This window comes from Scardinius erythrophthalmus (assembly GCF_964197995.2).
Source record: "Scardinius erythrophthalmus genome assembly, chromosome: 7".
Classification (NCBI taxonomy): domain Eukaryota; kingdom Metazoa; phylum Chordata; class Actinopteri; order Cypriniformes; family Leuciscidae; genus Scardinius; species Scardinius erythrophthalmus.
Genome location: NC_138227.1, coordinates 31,664,827 through 31,685,430, shown reverse-complemented (window position 1 = coordinate 31,685,430; position 20,604 = coordinate 31,664,827). Strand labels below are relative to the sequence as shown.

Sequence of the window (20,604 nt, the reverse complement as noted above, 5' to 3'; positions counted from 1 at the left end):
TCCGAGGGATATAAATTAGTTTGGGATTGGAGGGGTCATGTATCGTGTGCCATGAATTATTATCTGCCAAGACAAACCACCAAATTATCATTAAATGTAGCAAACATCAAAAAGTTAATACAACAAAAGAAATAATAGCAACATCAAAAAAATATTTTCTGTTTGACTTTAAGGACATTTTTGCGAATATTTTTACTTTTGTAAAAATTGTGTTGGGTTGACACGACGTCTGGTGGTCCTGAAGCAAAACCAGTTGAGAAACACAGGTTTACGGCATTATTTCACAGAGATGTCATAACATACTAAACTATCTGTGGCTGATCTCCTGTAATGAGTGTTGGACGCAAGAGGCATCACCTCACATCAGACTTCAGACAGGTGACGGGCTACAGCCTTCAGAATGACAATCACTTCTTGCCTCTTAATGAAAAGGTCTCTCAACACCAACTAAAGCTTCACTGCTATGATGAAGATATAATGAGAGGGAGTTGAGTTGATATAATGAAGGTTGTGGGAAAACAATGCTGCCAGGTCGTGGTCTGTTTGACTGTCCTTGGTCTTTTATGTTGGAGCTTTCAGTGCTGTCGCAAAGTGGCATTTGCATTTATTCTCAGTTTCAAATGAAACAGTGCTCAGAGTTTTCCACTGACATCAAAGTGCTTTCAACATCTTTGATACAGAAGGGGGAAAAACATCATGTTACACCACAGAGAGTCTAGAGGTTTAAGAAGTGAAAAATTGGGGGCTCATCCGGAATCCCGCTGTAGTTTATATGCAGAAAGCGTTCCGGAGTTAAGAATGAAAACTTCAGTAATTGAAAAACTTGAGCCTCTACATCAATCAATCATTTCAGTTAAATGAAGCTATGAAAATTAATCAATGAATGCATTTTGTATAAATCGACTACTGTTGCAGGTATTTCTGCCACAACATTTTTCTCACTCAATATCAGTGACAGAAAGGTCATCCGGCAAGATGAACTCCAGACTGAGAAAGCTGAACACCAGCAGCTGAGTATTAATATTTGAGATCCTGCTTTCTGTCCTCTTTGGAAGCATGACAAGCCATGTCCTGACCTGTCTCTTGCACAGCTGTCCCTCTGGGGACAGACACGATCAGGCAAGGTTAAAAAGCAGCTGGACAAGCAGGCACAATCCCATCTGGCTGATGAAAATGTCACTGAGACAGGCAATGTCTCAACAGAACACCAGGACAACACAATGTGGAAGGACACTGTATAGAATACCCAATGTGACTCCATATGGGACGATGCAGCAAAATGTATATTAAATAGGTGTAAAGTGGACACATTCTACAGTTCTGCATTTTATTTTTGTCCCCTAAGGTCAACTTAATGGTAGTCATAATTTAGTTTAGTGGTCCATTGTATATTTTCCATAGTGCACCTATGTAAGAAATACCTAGGTATAGGTATCCCTTTAAATGCTTAAAGGGATAGTTCACCCAAAAAATGACAATTCTGTCAGTAATTACTCACCCTCATGTTGTTCCAACCCCGTAAGGCTTTCGTTCATCTTCGGAACACAAATGAAGATATTTTTGATGAAATCTGAGAGCTGGCTCACTCCTTCATAGGCTTCTATGTTATTATGTTATGGGAGGACCAAGTTGCTGAATATTACACAGGTTTTGCTATGCAAAATTCTGTGATCATTAATAGGCTCATGGTTATGGCATCATAAACAAGCCATATTTGAAGAGGAAGCTTTTGCATTCAGTGTAGCAAACAAAAAAGAGGAAAGGGAATCTTGTTTTAAGTGACACGTCCCCTTTAAACTGAATGAATTTGAAACCTCACGAAATTGCACGGAACGAACACTAAGCATTTTTATTGGCCTGGACAAATATTTCCTGACAGCATTTTATTACAATACATTCCAGAAAAATAACCTCATTATAGTTTCATCAATGTCTCTTTCTCCATCTCCCTCTCTTCTCTCTTACTTGTCTGTCTTTGTGTGACACTCTGTGGATTTAGACAAACTCTCCTGCCAGACGAGTACAGGGTTGATGGCAGCAGAGCGTGGAGACGCCAGCTGTCCATCACAGCTGTCAGCATCTCCTTTGGTGCCAAAATCAAGGGCCGTTCCACAAGGTCAGAGATACGGTGGACTCTTGCTTCTAAAACAACAGGATTATTTCCTCTTCCAATCTCAGACTCGTTTAATCACACAAACCTCTGAACTTCCATCTCTCAGTCAGTTCATCTCTTAATCAAAAGATCTTATTCCGTCTTCACAATGTTCCCCATCCTCACTGAAGTCTGCGCCTCTTTTCCAAAGCCTAATGAGTTCCCAACCTACTGAGACTTCATAAGCCCGTGCCTGGCGTGAAGTTTGTTCCAAAAGTTATGTTGACTTCCAACACCAGACAGCATCACACTTTTCCCCTCACACAGAATTCAATCCACAATGCGGATTGTGGTAAACTCAACAGGAAAAAAAAAAAATGGAGAGATGAATAAACTTGTCAACTATAAATACTTATATTTCATTCTGTGCTATAATATTAATATTTTATATACACGTTCAAAACGTTCAAAAGTTTGAGCCTGTACGATTTTATTTAAAGTTAAATAAGTTACTACTTTTAAATAGCAAGGACACAATAAATGTATTAAAAGGGACAGTAAAGACAAATGATTTCTGTTCTATAAATTCTCTAAATAAATATATAGAGAAATTATTCTATAAATGCTTTTCTTTTAAACTATCTATTTATCAGAGAATCCTGAACAAAATCCTTAAGAAAAGTTTCTTGAGCATCAAATCATCATATTAGGCTGATTTCTGAAGGATCATGTGATGCTGAAGACTGGAGTAATGATGCTGAAAATTTAGCTTTGTTATCACAGAAATAAATTATATTTTAAGATATATTCAAATAGAAACCAGTTTTTTTCAATTTTAATAATATTTCACAATGATTTTACTGTATTTTTGATCAAATATATTTTTGCCAGACTAAACTGGAATCAATTGTGAGTTGCTTGTAGAGTATTTTAAAATAAAATTAAAAGCAGCAATGTGTAAAAATGTGCTTAGAACTAAATCCTCCAGAATCTGCAGCACTATTAGCAAACAAACATATTACAAATCACGGTAACACTTTATTTTACAGAGTCCTTGTTACATATGTTACATGTACTTACCATAGAAATACCAGTAAATTATGCATAATTACATGCAACTAACCTTCAACCAAACCCTAATCCTACCCTAACCCTAGAGTAAGTACATGTAGTTAATTAATATTACTCAATACTTAAATATATAATTACACTGTAACAATGACACCTTAAAATAAAGTGTAACCCAAATCACTGCCTCATAGCAATTCTAAACACTCCACTGTCAATCCCACAATCCCCTGCATAAGCCTTCCGCTCAGCTCCAATAGAGACTGAACAGAAAACACACACTCAGCTCTGCACCAGTGGACATGTACATGCTGCCCATGGAAAGCCGACAGCAAAGTACCTCACTGCTATTTGTTTCTCTCCCTCCGCATCTCATTGGTCCACCACATGGCTCACCGAAAGCCCAGCAGAGTCAATGCACCGTCAGCCCTCTCTTCAATCAATTCCACTCAAATGACTTTCACTGGCAGTCTCTCAATGGTCATAAACAAGCACATTTCACCAGTGAGGGCCATAAACCTGATCTGTGGGTCGCAGGTAGTACAAGATACGCTGAATCTAGAGCCTCGATTTATCATTCTGTGCCTTCACCTTGAGTCTCAGACCAAGAGCCAAATTCCCTGATAGGATTTGGTTCGACCAATCAAGTCAACAAGGAACACAGTCGCATATACCAGAATCCTCTTCTCTCCGTGTCATTATTAACTTTTGAGTAGCGCATTGTCTCGTTATCAGCGGCTAGCTTGTAATCAGTTGCATTCAAAGCAAGCAGCAAAACAGATAAAGGGAATATTAATTGGAATTGCAAAACTGCACTATAGCAGGGATTAAACTTTCCAGCAGAAGACGATGAGTGATTCATTGACCTCATCAAAAGATGGACATCACAGTGCTCAGCGGTGAACATGTGCACGCTCTTTCAGATTTCTCTGATGTATAAATGGAAATGAGACCGGTGTAACACCGCAGTCTTGTCGTCTTCTGCTCTGAAAGGCTGCCCTGCTGCTAAGAATAGTCCAACTTTCTGATGTTTACCAGAAACAGAACACTGTGGCGTTCTGGTAGGAGTGCTGGATATTCATTAACTACAAAAACAAGAGTAAAATTAAATACAGAACATTTAGGAGCAAAAAAAGCAATGGTAGAAAGTGTCTTCTACTGACTGCACGGATGCAATGTAGCCTACTTGTGCGTTTTCTCTCTCAACTGTTTACGTTCACTACTTAAGACATAAATCACTGCGTTTACTTGCAAAGACATAAGTATGTGTGTTTAACCGCTCAAGCCCAATTAGTCGACAAAAAGCTTTTAGTTCAATTCTCAAGTGCTTTATAAGCAGCGGCTTCATTTGAGCGCCTCTCTGACAGCGCTGAGAAACAGACAACCGACAAATTTCTACCAGTTAATCGGGTCGACCCAGTATGTCGCCAACCCCTATATGCAAATTATATTTATTTTAACATTACATTTCCCTAAACACCAGGCATACTTAAAGTGAAAATCAGTTTTACCATGTTCTAAGTCTGAGGGACAATAACTTTCCCACTTTGAGTTTTATGAATCCTTTTCTTAGGCCCCGTCCACACTACTGCGTTTTCGTTTAGAAGCGGAGAATTAAAACGAATACGATCTCCGTCCACACCAGCGTTTTAGCTGCGTATTAGAATTGATCTCCGTCCACATTAAAACGACTGAAAACGCGGATCACGTGACCATTCACCAACACTGGACATGCGCGTGCCGGTGTAAACACAACTTCATTGATAAAATTATCCCACCATGCGCTGGTTCTTCCCGGGTTAACCCAAAACCGACGCTCCATGTACGGTCGATACCGCCGCTGCACACGGGAATTGTCACAGATCGCTCGAATAATAGCTTGCCTCCAGCACATGTAGGCAGTTATAGCATTGTAAAATGCAGAATTTACTTGCACAACAGCTGCTAGCAGAGATATATACGCCATGACTTATGACACCCAATCATAGAGCCAAGCGTGAGCCTCTGCGTCATCGTTTCTAAAGTCCTCCGTTTTGACCCGTCCACACTAAAACGCCCTCCGGAGATTCAAAACGAAAAACGGGTCGGCAGCGTTTCTAAACTTCTCCGTTTTGGGTCTCCGTTTTTGCCGTTTTAGTGTGGACGGGAGGTGCAAACGTAGCAAAAGGTCTCCGTTTTTAAACGAAAACGCAGTAGTGTGGACGGGGCCTTAGACATGGAATTACTAAAGGAAAGCTTGGAAACATTAATTCGTTACATTTATATAGTGCTTTTCTCTGCACTCAAAGCGCTTTAAATAAAAGGAGGGAATCTCCTCAACCATCACCGATGCCCAGCATCCACCTGGATGATCCGCCGGCAGACATAGTGCGCCAGAACAACCCACTATACCAGCTTATTGGTGGAGAAGAGACAGAGTGATAGAGCCAATCAGTGTATGGGGATGATTAGGAGGCCATGATGGACGGAGGCCAAGGGGCAAATCTGACCAGGATGCCGGGGGCACATCCCTAATCTTTTTCGAAGGACATCCTGGGATTTTTAATCACCACAGAGAGTCAGGACCTCGGTTTAAAAAGTTGTTATATTATATAATGCATTTTAAAATTATTTTATTAATAATAATTAATAAACATGGACGCTTAAACGTCTGTCCTTCACCATATTTGATGCTAAAGGAAATCTGTCTAAATTTTACACACAATACATTTTGTCACGATCCATGATACATGTTGCGTCTTTGTATTGCGACATACTGTGACACAATATGTTGTTACACCACAGGCTCCATATGATATTTAGTGCCACAGAGATGTTTTATTGTATCGCCACTCTTTTTCTTTTGATATTGCTTCAATATATGCCACCGTGCAAGCCGGCTCTCCAGCTATTGAAAACCTCATATCCGTCAAACACTGCAGAGCATTATATCAGACTCACTTCTCTCCTTGAAGTTTGTTGGTTTTCACAATCAAGTCCTGGGTTTGTTCTTTGGCTGCCTGTTGACAAACAGAACATGAGAGCTGGGTTATGGGAAAAAAAACTTCAACTTTGCAGATTCTAATATCTTCTTGAAATTGCTTTTAAAGTCCCCGTGTTGAAAATCAAAATTTTAGTGTTGTTTATATGTCTATGTGGTGTTTTTAATATGCTTTGAGACAAACCATGCATAAATTCACAAGTCAACATTATTGCCGAGTATTTTCTCCTTAAAACTGCAGTGAACCAAAGACAGTCTCAACAACACGGTTTGAAATCGCCGGTGTTTCTGACGTCACAAACGACCTTGTAACCAATCAGGTCAACGAATGATCGTCAGGTGTGAGTGAGTGGAGGCGGGGCTAATTAGCATATTCATAGAACCGAATATACTAAATGAGGCGAGGGTGTAGATTTAGATATAAGATATTTTAAGGCATGAAGACATTTTTTTTCAAGGAAATAACGTTTAAATAAGTAATTTTGCTCATCAAAGATGAGTTTTAAGTGATAAAATGATTGACTACAGGGGGACTTTAAACTTTTATTTTGTGAATGTTCTGGAGTACACTGGTATATAGATGACCTCAAAAGCCAATAGATATTGATATAAAGCAACAAAAGTTTGTAATGATTGTAACTATCTGAAAGCAAACATGCATAATTACCTTTAACCTGTTGGTCATTTCTTCACAGCAGGAGCTCATGGCCTGAACATCTTCATGAACGCTCTCTAGTTCCTGAAGCAGAAAGACACACTTAAGATCTTTGAAGAGGAGTTCTACACAGCAGCAGAAGGTAAGGAGCTTATCTGCAAATGAAGCTAAGTTTATTGTGTAAATCACATTTACATTTAATCAGAAGCTTTTATCCATAAGAATGTATAAGAGGAAGAACAGCAACATTTGAAAACAGTAATATTGTGAAATATTATTTCAATTTAAAGTAACTTTTCTATTTTAATATATTGTAAAATCTTTTTTTATTTTATTTTTTAAATGTAAAAAATGTAGTATCCCAAAGCAACATTTTTAAATCCTCCAGTCTTCAGTGTCACATGATCCTTTATGAATCATTCTAATATTAGGGGTGGCACGATCCGCCTTTTTTGCCTCCGATACCGATTCCGATACCTGGGATTCAGTATTGGCCGATACCGAGTACCAATCCGATACTAAAATAATAATAATTCAAAAAAGTGCTGAATTACCTAATAAACTGTATCTGTATGCTTGACTGTGGGGAAGAGACTGTGATTATTCTTTTGAGAAAGGCTTTTAAGCTTGACTTAAACATTATTTTCCTAACTTTGTAAAACAAAAAACGGACAGAATATATAGGCTACTATATAATTAAAAAACATTTCTTTTAAAATTTTAAGCGCAGCTTTTTAATGAAGCAGCAACATATGATAGATAGGACAGAACAACTAAAGCTATCAATAAACTTTCGTTGCTCAAAAGTATTGTAATATGAAAGGCTCCAAGCGGCACGAAACGCTTATGCGCATTTCGTGCGCAGAATGATGCGCTTGAAGCGACATGGAGTCACAGTGCACAGCGACAGCACTTCGCATTGAAAAGTTCAAAGCACAAAGGGAAGAGATATTGATGCGTAGTGTTATATTATGCAATTAGTTTGAGCCTTTTAACAGTTTTAATTTCTGAACAGTAGTGCTCTCTACTCCAGTGTTGTGATCTAACAGGCATCCGGGAGAAAGTAACGTGAAACTCCAGCCAGATGAAGTCGCGGTCTCTCCCACCCCGAAACGCGATTGGCTATTTTTAAGAAGCAATTGGGCGGGATTTGTATGTGAAAATCTGGCAACCCTGCGTGACGCGTGTTGCTCATCTCTCTTTACGGCATGTCTCTCAGGTGTTGTTAAGCATTTGTATGACAATTTAGGACTAAGGGACGTGATCGTATCGGATCGGGTTATACTCCCGCGATTCATGCAATATCCGATCCAGTGATTTTGGCCAGTATCGGACTAATACCGATAGCGAATATCGGATCGGCGCACCCCTATCTAATATGATAAGTTGATGCTCAAGAAACATTTCTTATTATTTACAATGTTGAAACAGTTGCTTCATACTTTTGTGGAAACCACAGATTTTTCCCCCAGGTTTCCTGAAATAGTGTTTTTTTTTTGGTACAATGTAAAAGTCTTAAGTGTCACTTTTGATCACTTTTGATTCCATGCTGAATTTTTTTTTGAAATCTTTAAGTAAAATGCATTAATACACATTAAAATTTAAAAGGGGTCATGAAAATCAAATTTGCCTTGATCTTTTGACATACAAGTTAAAACATCCTGCAAGTTTCATAGCTTAAAACATCCTCGTCATTATAAACAAAGCATTTATTTAATCAAGCTCGAAAAGCTTGTTTTGATACTGCAGGAACTGTGACGTCACACGGGCAAATATGGGCATATGCCTGCCTCCCGAGCAACACTGACGAATAATTCAATCATCGCATCAACACGGATGCGAGTGCCGCGTTGCATCAAAGGCGAATAGAACCAATTATAATCACTGGATATAGTATGCAGAATAGATGGGCGTTCAGTTTCTGCGCCTGAGGATTATATGTTTGTTCAGAGAATTTGACTGCAGGTTGTTTTGTAAATGAGGCACAGTGTAACGGAGAGTTCACAAATAAACTTTTGTTGACAGATGATTGAAGCAGTCAATTTCATTGGATCTGACAGCAGCTGCATCACAAACCGTAAGTAAATGATTCTTAAAAACATGCGTGCAATAGCGAGTGGCCGCTGATACAACGTCCTATGCATTGAAGTTAGCCAATTATAACAGTGGCCGTTTACTGACGAGCCTTAAAGGAGCCGCGTCATTTCAGACAGAGATGGTTGAGGGTTGAAAATAATAGTTTTTTTCGCATATCTATGTGTTTTTTGTGCAAAAAACTTTAAAACATTGTAAGTAAACCTCAAGGAACATATTAAAATAATTTTAAAAAATCCATGTTATGACCCCTTTAAAATATAATGTACACTGTGAGATGGCAGATCATAAAAAAGCACCACAGGGATCTTATGTAATGTAATAGTTTTGGATTGTTTTAGTCTGAGCTGCCTCAAAGAAATGGTTGTCAACTTAATATATATATATATATATATACACACACCTATAAACCTATAATGAGCTTCCAACTGCTTATGCTCTGCCTGTGAATTTACCTCCGTCACTTCTTTAAATATCCGTACAAACTCTTCATTGATGGACAGGCTGCGTCTCTCGATGTCTCCCCGCAGGTTCCTCCTGGTTCTCAGACTGTTCTCAGTGAAAAACACGGAGAGAGATTTCAACGCTTCCAGCATCTCCTAGAAATAGAGAAAATACAGAAAATAAATGAGACAACAGGACCTTCATTGCTGATTGTTTATCAACTGCATCCTGCCAACAACCCATACGACATGAAGATCAAGTGTCAAAGCAATATGTCTAATCTGTACTGCAAACTTTCTTCAAATATATTGTGGCAGTGCAGTACAGAGTGATGGTATGGAAATGCAATGGTCTTTTGATATGAAATAGTTTCAACGTTTGGATTGGGCAAGATTTTTTTTATGTTTTTGAAAGAAGTCTCTTATGCTCCCCAAGGCTGCATTTCTTCTATTAAAATACAGTAAAATCAGTAATTGTGTTTTCTATTTCAGTATATTGTAATTCAGTGATTAATAGAAAGTTTGTAACAATGTAGTAATGTTTGCTGTCACTTTAGATCAATTTAATGTGTCCTTGCTTAATACAAGTATTAATTTGTTTTTATTTTTAAATACCATAGTACATGAATGTCAGTATATTTTACTTTAAAGTACCATATATTTACCATGTTATAACATGGTAAAGTATTTCACATAGAGTAAGTTACACCACCTTACTGAAATGTTGGTACTTTTGGTGTTATCTTTGTTCAGCTTTATTATCTCTGTTTAAACCAAGAATGCATCACGGCTATTTATTTTAAGGAAAAAGAGTATGTTATTTAATATAACATTAATATCACACCGAAGTTTTATTATCAATCATTCTGTAAAGAGTAGTGACAGGTGCACTGCGAGGCTAATAAGTTAGCTAATGCGAGCTGACCGCCACTCACAGACCTTGTCATTATCCAGCCTGGTCTCCAGGATCTTGTTGAGTTTCCTGGACAGAGGGTTGTTGGTCTGCGAGGAGGACACATTCCCGCTGCTGTTAGAGATGTGAAGACTTGAAGCATCAGTTGTCAGCTCTGCTTTAGTCTCTGCCATCATCAACATCCACGTCAACCTCCAGGAAGCTGTTTTGAGTAACCAGAAAAACGTCCCACTGCAACAAGCCCTGAATGCTTTAGTTCCGCGTCCCAAGTCGTGCTTTTTGACATTAGTGCTGAACAATAATATCTCCAGAAATGACACTCTCGTCTTTTAAGGTTGTCATTGAAGGAAAATGTTTAAAGTCGGCATGAAACGGAAGTTAAAAGATGTGATGTATCGGAGTAAAACGGCTATGGGAACAAGATCAAAATGTCGGGCGGGGCTTGATTGGATCATCATGTGAGTGACAGGTTTCCCCGCCCTCGTGTCAGTAAACACGTCATCAGAGAAGACATTTCGCTGCAAGAGGGAGGGGGAGTTATTTTGATTGGGCAAATGAATAAAATTAATTAAAAAAAATGGCTGAACAAAAAGAATGATGTGCACGGATAAGTCTGTGTTTTTGATTTCATGGAGAACTTAATAAATAAGGTCAATAATGTTTGAAATATTTGTATATATTTTAACAATGTATTTATAAAATAAATATTTAAATATAAAAAAATATAAAATATATTTTTAAATATATTTTTACATTATTATAATGATATTATTACAGCCTATTATTATTATTATATTTTTAAATATATTTTTCTGTAGTAATTATAGACAACTATACTTGTTATGAAAAACTGTCATCATGCACATAATAATATATAGTGATTGGTGAGCTTTCTGACTGACAGCTTAAATAACAAATAGACAAACAGAGCTTTAGCACCACCTGTAGACAACTCCTCCCAAAAGAAATAAGTAGGTGTTTTGCATCAGGAAGTTTCGAGTGCGGAGCTACAGTATGAGTTTCTTCACAGAGTGTATAACCGAGTTTGTGTGTGCAGCTAAAAGCAAGTTTCCATGTTCATATATGTTCATGATGTAACATATATATCCTATGCAATGCGATACAGATTAACGCGATACAGACAATTCTTGTATGAATAATTAGTATTCCTCTGTACTATAATTTTTTACAACACCTGTTTACATGTCTATCATCATTGCAATGAGTGTATAGCTATGCTTAGTTGTACACTTACAGATAAATGTGTTAGGATTTAGGCTTTAAATGCACATCATGTTGTTTACATAAAGGCAGCCTGAATGGCGCTAATGGTGGGATGAACAGGATCCTTACATGATGATAAATAAGCCTACATATGAATTATATAGTTAATCCTAGATATATCACATTGCATGTGTAACTACTTATTTTGGTTGTAATGTTATTTGTATTTTGTCATCATGATTATTTACTATTATTCTTGTGTTCGGTTATATACTATTTTGTATGTATACTTTCAGAAGTATATTCATTCCTATCCATGGTAGAGAATAAATGTTGAAGAAGAAACATCAAAGTCCTTATTGCAATTATCCGGATGTGACATATTGATTGCAACCAATTACAACCAGCCAAATTAAGTACTCCAGAATACATGGTCCTTCGAGCCAGATGTGCAATTGCTGTGCAATTATGAAAGATGTCCTTTGATCAGAGAAGCAGAGAAGCAAGGCCTGCTGATGTACGTCCAAAACGGCGAGAGCAGCCACCAGCCTGGTTGGAAGATTATGATGTTTATCTCCTGAACTATGATAAAATTAACTAAACCCCTGGTCAGAGCCTGACTCCACCCACTGGCAATATTTGAAAATACTGGAAAAGTGGGCAGACCCCAGCGGAGATAGAGGGGACGAACCAAGGGCGGGGCGTGCACCTGAGACCCGCAGTGACGGATTAATTGACAGCTGCTGTCAGACTCTAAAATGGAGAGTGACTGGAGTGACGCAAGTAGCTTTGCAACAGAGCTGTCATTTGAAGTCGAGGACTTTTCTCCCCCACCTTCACCTGAAGTGGAGGAGGGTGAATTGTTTGTGGACACAGGGCCATAGCCATATCAATTCGAGCCGCTGGCTCAATCTGCGGTCTTAACTCCCGTTTTGCGATCGGCATCCGACGATGCTAGCGAAGAAGCCACGCAAGGGAGAATGGGGCCAGTGTCTGAGTGAAAATAAATACTTCCTCACAGGGTCGCAAGATGACATAAAGTACATGCATCGAGTTGATGTCAATAGCGCGCGCTCTCTGTAGACATATTCATATTTTGCCACTATGTGAAAAAATCCAGCAAAATGCGCCGATGCGTTTGTCGACCCTAGAGGATTAACTTTAGCCTAACCATAAATTGTGATTAAAATATATATGATCACTCACATCAAGACGCTGCTGCGTTGGTGGAGTCCATGCAGGAGGAGCAGCGATTGGCACTGTGTCGCTTTTCAGCGTGAGCTGTGTGGAGAAGCCCATTTCTACTGTATCCTGATCGTTTTCAATACTCGCAATTCCAACTCCTGACTCGCTACAGTGGTTTTAATGAAACGTTTTATACTGGCAAGAGCATGGTAGCTCGTACCAAGGGCATGGTGAGCTGGAATTGAGAGGGTAGCCAAGATGACCCCCGGATAAATTCTTTGACTCTTCAACTGGACTCAAGCAGAGACACTTTACTCATTTTGGCCAGGTTGAACAGATATGTGAGAGCACACCTGTATCTTACCACAGTATATCAAGTGGGTATCTCTTCAGAAATATTGGAGGCCAGGCCATTCAAAGGCTCAAGACTGAGAATCAGAAACTACAATCTACAGTCTTAGACATGCAATGACAAATGTGTGGTGATATTGCAGTTTCATTGCACTAAAGGCAAACACCACTAGAGCCCTGCGCGGGACTGTTTTCTTCATCCCGCTCCCGCCCACGCCCGCCGAATTTCTGACCATTAGCGCCCGCTCCCGCAATGTATATGTTACACTCCCGCACGCTTCCGCAATATGTATGTCCACTCCCGCCCGCACCCGCAAAACTCTGAGAATTTATTCCCGCACAATAATAGAGATGCATTGATTTTGTGTCTTCTCCCGTCCCGCAGGAAAAAACGTATTTGTATTGCTATTATTAAAGAGATTCATCGGGTTGTTTGTTTCGTTTCCCTGGCCGGCATGTATTCTGGACACTTACACACAGGACAATGGAGGAAATCGAGTGTATGCTGTTTTTGGATGGTTTTGGTTTTGTTTTTGCTGTTTTTTATTCAGGATACTCTGTCTGGCACGTGCAATGATGACGCAGTGAATAGTGATGATTCTCTCTGATCAGCAGTCTGCCGTGTTTTCACGTCACATTTTAGTATCGCCTCAGCTCGCTCAGAACCTCGCCGGAGGTGGTACGAAAAAAAGTACCTGGAAGCAGATACAGTTACAACTTTTACACAGTGGAAAACCAAAACAAAGGCGAGGCAAGTTGAGTCGATCCCAGCCGAGGCGAGGCTACATCCCGATCCCGCAGTGTTTTTTTTAGCCGCCCATTCCCGCCCGCAGCAAAGTTCAAACCGCCCGCTCCAGCGAGATTTGCGTTGGGTCCTGCGGGACCCGGCGGGACTCAATCCCAATGCAGCCCTCTAAACACCACCATCACATGATAGAGCCTCTTAACCATTGCGGCTATACCTCAAGCCAACCTGCCACACTCCATGTGCCTCCATACCATATGAAGAGGAAGACTGGCCACCCCCACCTCCACCAGTAGCTGATGATGTTCCACTTCCTCGAACTGCATTGAATAAACCGCTGCCTCCAATTTCAACAGCAGCTGTCCCAGACTTAATGGAGGAATTAACTGCATGTTTGAGTAGACTAGGCAAGACATCACACCTGCCTTCATGTCCACTGACTCCTAAAAATCTTGAACCAGATGAAGATTCAGCAGTGGCATCTGACCAGCAGAGGGCACGTGATACTGATAAACAGCCCAGGTATCCCCACATACCTCCTTGTGTCAATATGCAACATCGAAAGGAGATTGGTGAGGATCCTCACAACCCTCAACAAGAGAAAGTATATTGAGGCCCTAAGTCCACATTTCCTGATTTCACAAAGGGGGACCCACAAAAGTTTGCCAGATTGAAGATCTCCCAGGATAATATTCTGCCTGAGGATGCCACGGAGAAATTTAAATATCAGATCCTCCTAGATCATCTCAAGTTTGAGGATGCCCCTTCTGACAGCAGACTCTTATACAAATTCAAAGAGACCTTATTCAGACACCATGGCTTCCCTTGCAGAGCAGTATGGACAGCCCCACCAGTTAGCTCTGCATTATATTGCTGACTTCATGGAAGGCTATAGTATCCGTAGTCATGATGCAACTGGATTCAAGAAGTTTGCACTCAAGGTTAGAGCGCTCATGGGCATGCTAGATCAACCAGGTGAAAGTGGTAATATCACAATACAGCGTGGCTCACATGTTACTAAGCTACTGTCCACGTTACCTCATGACCTGAGAGCTGATTTCAAGAGGTACATGTATCCTGGAAGTCCGCATCCCCACACTCCTAAATTTTGCAGGGAGGCTGGAATACAAACTGCCAATTCAAGAAAGTGGCTTTGAGTTTACTGGAGAAAGAAGGGAACGTAAGGATGTCAAGTCTTGTAAGACACTGTCCATATTTCACAGCTCAGATCCTTCCCCCACCAATCCACTGACAGAGGGGTCTGCTCCAGGTGCTACTAGACCTCAGGACAAGGTAAAGGCGTACTGTCCCTATTGCTCTAACACCCAGCATTACTTGAGGCAGTGCCAGAACTTTAGTCAGCTTACTAAAGAACAGAAGAGCAACTGGGTAAAAACACCAAGCAGCACCAAGCAGCACAGTGGCATCTGAAATCAACCTGCAAAATCTGTAAGGGCAGACATCTTGAGGCACTCCACAAGCTCAATGGTAGACCGATCAGAGAAAAACCTTCCCTTGTTAGTCCCACCAATAAGGTTCTGTACTTGGATAGACAAGCAGGCTGCAGTCAGGTACTACTGAAAGTCACCAAAGTGATCATACGCAATGGAGAGCATGTGCTAGAGACCTTCGCTATTCTAGATGATGGCTCAGAGTGAACAATCTTTCTTCAGGCTGCTGCTCAGGAACTGAATCTTCGTAGGAAGACAGAGGACTTGGTATTGAGAACAGTTTGATTGGACATGAAGGTCATACGTGGTAATTAATTGTCCTTCTCCATTTCTCCTGCTTGTCAGCCTCAAAAGTTCTTCAAGATCAACAGAGCATTCTCAGCAGATCAGCTAGAACTGGCAGAACATACCTACCCCATCAAAGCACTACAAAGCAAGTATAGCCATCCCAGAGGACTGCCCATTCCTGCTCTTGACAAAGCTCAACCACTCTTGTTAATTGGCTCTGATTATCCTCACTTAATCACTCCAATTACGCCAGTGCTATTTGACCAGCTGTGGTGAAGATGAGGTTGGACAGTGCTTTTGGACTTAGCTTTTCCATTATCAGCTTGAGACTCAACAGTGCCTGAATATTTCTATTGTGTCTCCCTCCAATGAGCTGTTCAAACAAGTCCAAAATCTTTGGCAACTGGATGTATTGCCTAACAGGAATGAGAAGCTTGTCACTAGATCAAAGCAAGACCAGGAGGCAATTAACCTATTAGATCGACATCAATGGGATCCAGCGTTATGCCACTCCTCTTCTCAGGGTAAGGCACATGCCTAAACTACAAGCTACAAAGTAAGGTGTGATGGCTAACCTCCTTAGCACAGAGAATCACTTAATAAGAGACCCCGAAAGGGCAGAAGCCTATATTGCTGAAATTATGTCAGTTCGCAGATTTTACAGTTCCTAACTGTACTCAGCAAATTCACAAATTTTGTGATGCCTCAGAAAAGGCTTATGGTTATGTTGCGTATCTACTGTACAGTGGTATTCCTCACTGCTAGATCAAGAGTGGCCCCTAAACGACAGCTATCTATGCCAAGGTAAGAACTGTGTGCAGCCTGTATTCAATTTTTCAACGTTCAATGGAACAAATTTTTGCTGGATACCCATATACTGTCATAGTAGATGATATATTGGTTGGTGGACATACAGAAATGGAGCACAACGACAACCTAGAAAGAGTGCTGGAGCGGGCCAGACTGGTAAATCTCAGGCATAATCCTCTGAAATGCAAATTCAGACTGACAGAAGTGAGCTATATGGGCCATGTCTTCAGCAGTGATGGCCTACATGCCGATCCATTAAAGACTAAAGCCATCAGTGAAATGCCAGAGTCCACAAACGCCACTGCTCTGAGATTTCTTGGCATGGTCAACTACGTGGGCAAGTTCATACCTAATCTCAGTTAAATATCTGCCCCTCTCCGCCAGCTAACTCACAAAGACACAGTATGGTGTTGGCTGTAACACCACCAGTATACTTTCAATGCCTTGAGAAAGTGCCTAACATGCCCCCCTGTCCTGTCTTACTACAACGTTGACAAGCCCGTCACCTTAACATGCGACTCCTCACAGTTTGTTTTAGAAACGCATGCCTGCAGGACAGTAAGACTATTGCTTATGCTTCATGGGTCCTCACGCAAACTGAAAATTGCTATGCGCAAATAGAAAAAGAGTTCTTTGCTGTAGTTTTCGCTTGCACCAAGTTCAACAATTACATCTACGGCAAACCAGTGACCATTGACCACCAGCCTTCGGTGACAATCATCAAACGTCCGATACACAGCACTCCTGCCCGACTCCGATGAATGTTGCTTCAGCTCCAACAATACAACATCACCCTAGTCTACGAAAAAAGGAAAGCGAATGTACATAGCAGACACCTTGTCACGAGCCCCACAAGCATCTGTACAGCAACAGTCTAAGGAGGAAAACACCTTTGAGGTAATGAATGTGTACAACATCTCACCATCACGCATGGATGAACATAAACGAAAATGCAATCAGACAAGGATGGCCAGCCAAACTGCACAGTGTTCTCCCAGCAATGCGGTTGTTTCACCCATACAGACACAAACTGGTCACAGACGATGGAATTGTGTGGAAAGGCCACAAAGTTGTCATCCCAGAAACACTTTAGCTGGAATACACAAAAATTGCACATAGGGGTCACCCTGAAGCTGAATCCACCAAACAACGTGCACGTAGCATTTACTTTTGGCCTACCATGACAAAAGACTTGGATGCTTACGTCACATCTTGTGCCATATGCAACAGCACCAAAGCACGCAAACAGAAACAACCACTTAACAGAGTTCCAAGCCTACCATGGTCAACAGTAGCAGCTGGGATCTTTGAGTGGAATAGTCACCAATACTTGGTACTTGTCGACTCCTAATGAGGCTGGTAAGAGATCGATCAGCTCCACAATTTGACCTCAGCAAGTGTCACACTGAAGCTAAAGAGACACTTCTCTGTTCATGAGACAAATACAAGGACTGAATTACACATTCATGTTTTATTTAATTGTTTATCTAGGTTACACACACCAGTTTTGTTATTCTGCAATACACTTTATCTACACTTTATTCATTTACAATACACAATAGTTACTTTTTCTGGTATTGCAACTGTATCAAATTCAATATACCTTTGTTATTCTAGTAAAGGTTTGTATTAAATGAGAAGAGTGAACTAATGTTCATTGTGAAGAAGAATTCTGATGTAAATGCAGCTGCAGAGTCTATACATGTTTTGTATTTTGATACTATACTTAGAAAAGGGTATTACATCATTATGTGTGACATCAATATCAAGTGTACAGTATGTGATCACTCTCTATCTTGTCACGTCCCCTCAGGTAGTGAGTGTGATATATATGTATCTGCCTTGTGATGTACTTGGGTGGTTCATAAATCCACGAATTGTGAAGCCGGAGTATATGCCAATTTTTTTATATTACACTATCCATAGTGGAGAATAAATGTTGAAGAAGAAACGTCAGAGTCCTTATTGCATTCTAACTGGATGTGCTATAGTGATTGCAACCAATTACAACCAGCCAAATTAGGTACTCCAGAATAATACTACTTAAAAACAATGTAAGGTTATGGTATGTCCCATAATATATAAATGTGTGTGTATGTCGGTCAGGTTATACACTGTGACCAAATGTCTTCATATAAGGATAGTAAATTATATAAGATATTATAATTGTATTGAGAAAGGAGGAACATTATCTCAATATAATTTTTTTTTAAAGAAGTCAACAGAAAGTCTCAACCGTTGAACAACTGAAAAAATCTGGCAGACCCATGAGAATGAGAGTGGTTTGGATTCTTTTTTGGGGGGATTTACCCAGATGAATATTTTAGTTCATAAACATAATAAAACAGTGATCTTTTGAGCTGACACACCTTTCTTTCAATTTAATTCCCTAACAAATTGCACCTATTACTGTTGTTAAAATACAACAAATGTGACCCTTGACCACAAAACCATGAGTCTTATGGGTCACTTTTCTTTAATTGAGATTTGTTGAATAAATAAGCTCTCCATTGATGTATGGTTTGTTAGGATAGGATAATATTTGGCCGAGACACAACTATTGAAAATCTGGAATCTGAGGGTGCAAAAAAATCAAAATAATGAGAAAATCGCCGTTAAAGTTGTCCATTTCTGTTAGCGACTTTGCGGCATCCACTCACATAAATAAGTTTTTGATATATTTAAGGTAGGAAATTTACAAAATATCTTCATGGATCATGATCTTTACTTAATATCCTAATGGTAATTTTGACCCGTACAACGTTTGTTGGCTATTGCCACAAATATACCCATGCGACTTATGACTGGTTTTGTGGTCTAGGGCTACAAATCAAACCAGTGCCTTGACATTAACTTCACCTTGCTGGAGGGAAAAGGGGGAGTTCCCTGGGGGAGTGACAATGAACAATCACAGCAACTACAGATATTGCACCTGCGAGGGCAAAAACAATTGAATTTCAGCCCATTTCTCCTCAGAGGGATTAAAAGGAGAGAAGAGGTGGGGCACAGGGTTACGCTCTCTGTAGTGTTTCAGGAAGGATGTGAGTCTTTGTGAAATAATCACAGCTATGTTCACTCCTCCAGCACGCACCACTTTACACCAGCATCTCCTGAGATTTACACACATGCTGCATCTCTTCTGTCCTCTCAGAAGTCAATTTTTATTCTGAGCTGCTCTTTAGTCAGAGACTTAGGCTATTTTGCACTGCTCAGTCAGAAGGCTGCACCCGCAATAATTATTCAATCGAGAATTCACTTTAATTTCTATTCAGAACAATTCATTCTCATGAATAAATCTAAACGTCCTTTCACACCGGACAATATACAAAAAGATAACTATAATGATATCTATATTAGCGTCCACACCAACACACATCACTCTGTTTAATCTAATCTCACCCTGCAGTTTTGTCTGTCACTTTAAATGCTCGAGCTCGTTAAAGCAGGATGGATTCTGATTGGCTGGCAATGTTTTTATCGTTCATCAACTGGGAAAAAAAAATATTCCAATCTCTGTGCCGTTACCGTTATAGTTGTGTTGTGGACTCTGTTATTCTTTAATATTAAAAACGATTTTTAGAACTATACCTTTATCATTATTATTATAGATATCGTCCTTGGTGTGAACATGGAGAACAAACAAAACAAATCTAATTATTTATTTGTACTTATACTTTCTTGTTTTTGTCACGATAATGTTCTGTTTGGTTCGTTTCTGTCGTTTCTTTATTAGTTCTCGTTAGTCTCTGGTTACTAATCAGTTAATACTCGTACAGCTGTTCCCATTTAGTCCCCTCATATTCCTTGTGTATAAATTACTTCCTGTTTGGTTCAGGTTTGTGTCGGTCATTGTCAATGTTACTTGTGTAATTGTGTTTATGTTACCTGCTCCTTCCTGAGTATTCGAGTTTCCTATGCAAGATTTCCTGTTTCAAGTCTGTTTGGGTTTTCAGACCCGTGACAGTTTTATTATTTGTTTGTCTTATGGTTTTAGTTTGATTTGATGCAAGTGCTTTTGAGCTACTAGTTACTGAATCTTTAGATAGACTGCCACCATAAATAACTTACTTTACTCAGCCTACTTATTACTTACTAACTAACTTTATTTATGTATTTTATTTGTTTGCTTGTTTGTTTGTTTGTTTGTTTGTTTGTTCTCATGCTAGTGTGGTATGCTAGCCTAGCCTACATCAGATAGCCCCACCCCAAACACACACCTGTAAACAAATAGAACTAAGATTGATCAGATCGAGTGCCTGTTAAGAATATATCAGAGTATATTTGAGAAGACTAAATTGACACATG

The 20,604-nt window shown here is 39.8% G+C and overlaps 1 protein-coding gene across 1 annotated transcript in view; it reads right to left on the bottom strand.

Annotated features, from left to right (window-relative positions):
• The window catches only part of cog6 (component of oligomeric golgi complex 6), a 52,624-nt gene extending 41,891 nt beyond the window's left edge, over window positions 1-10,733 (bottom strand). Inside the window, exons 1-4 of the mRNA XM_081371083.1 lie at window positions 10,272-10,733; window positions 9,345-9,488; window positions 6,808-6,879; window positions 6,101-6,159 (exon numbers count right to left, since the gene is read on the bottom strand). Coding sequence (XP_081227209.1) covers window positions 6,101-6,159; window positions 6,808-6,879; window positions 9,345-9,488; window positions 10,272-10,427 — 431 coding nt within the window. The 5' untranslated portion in view covers window positions 10,428-10,733. The remainder of the gene's footprint in view (window positions 1-6,100; window positions 6,160-6,807; window positions 6,880-9,344; window positions 9,489-10,271) is intronic.
• Window positions 10,734-20,604: the final 9,871 nt, after the last annotated feature.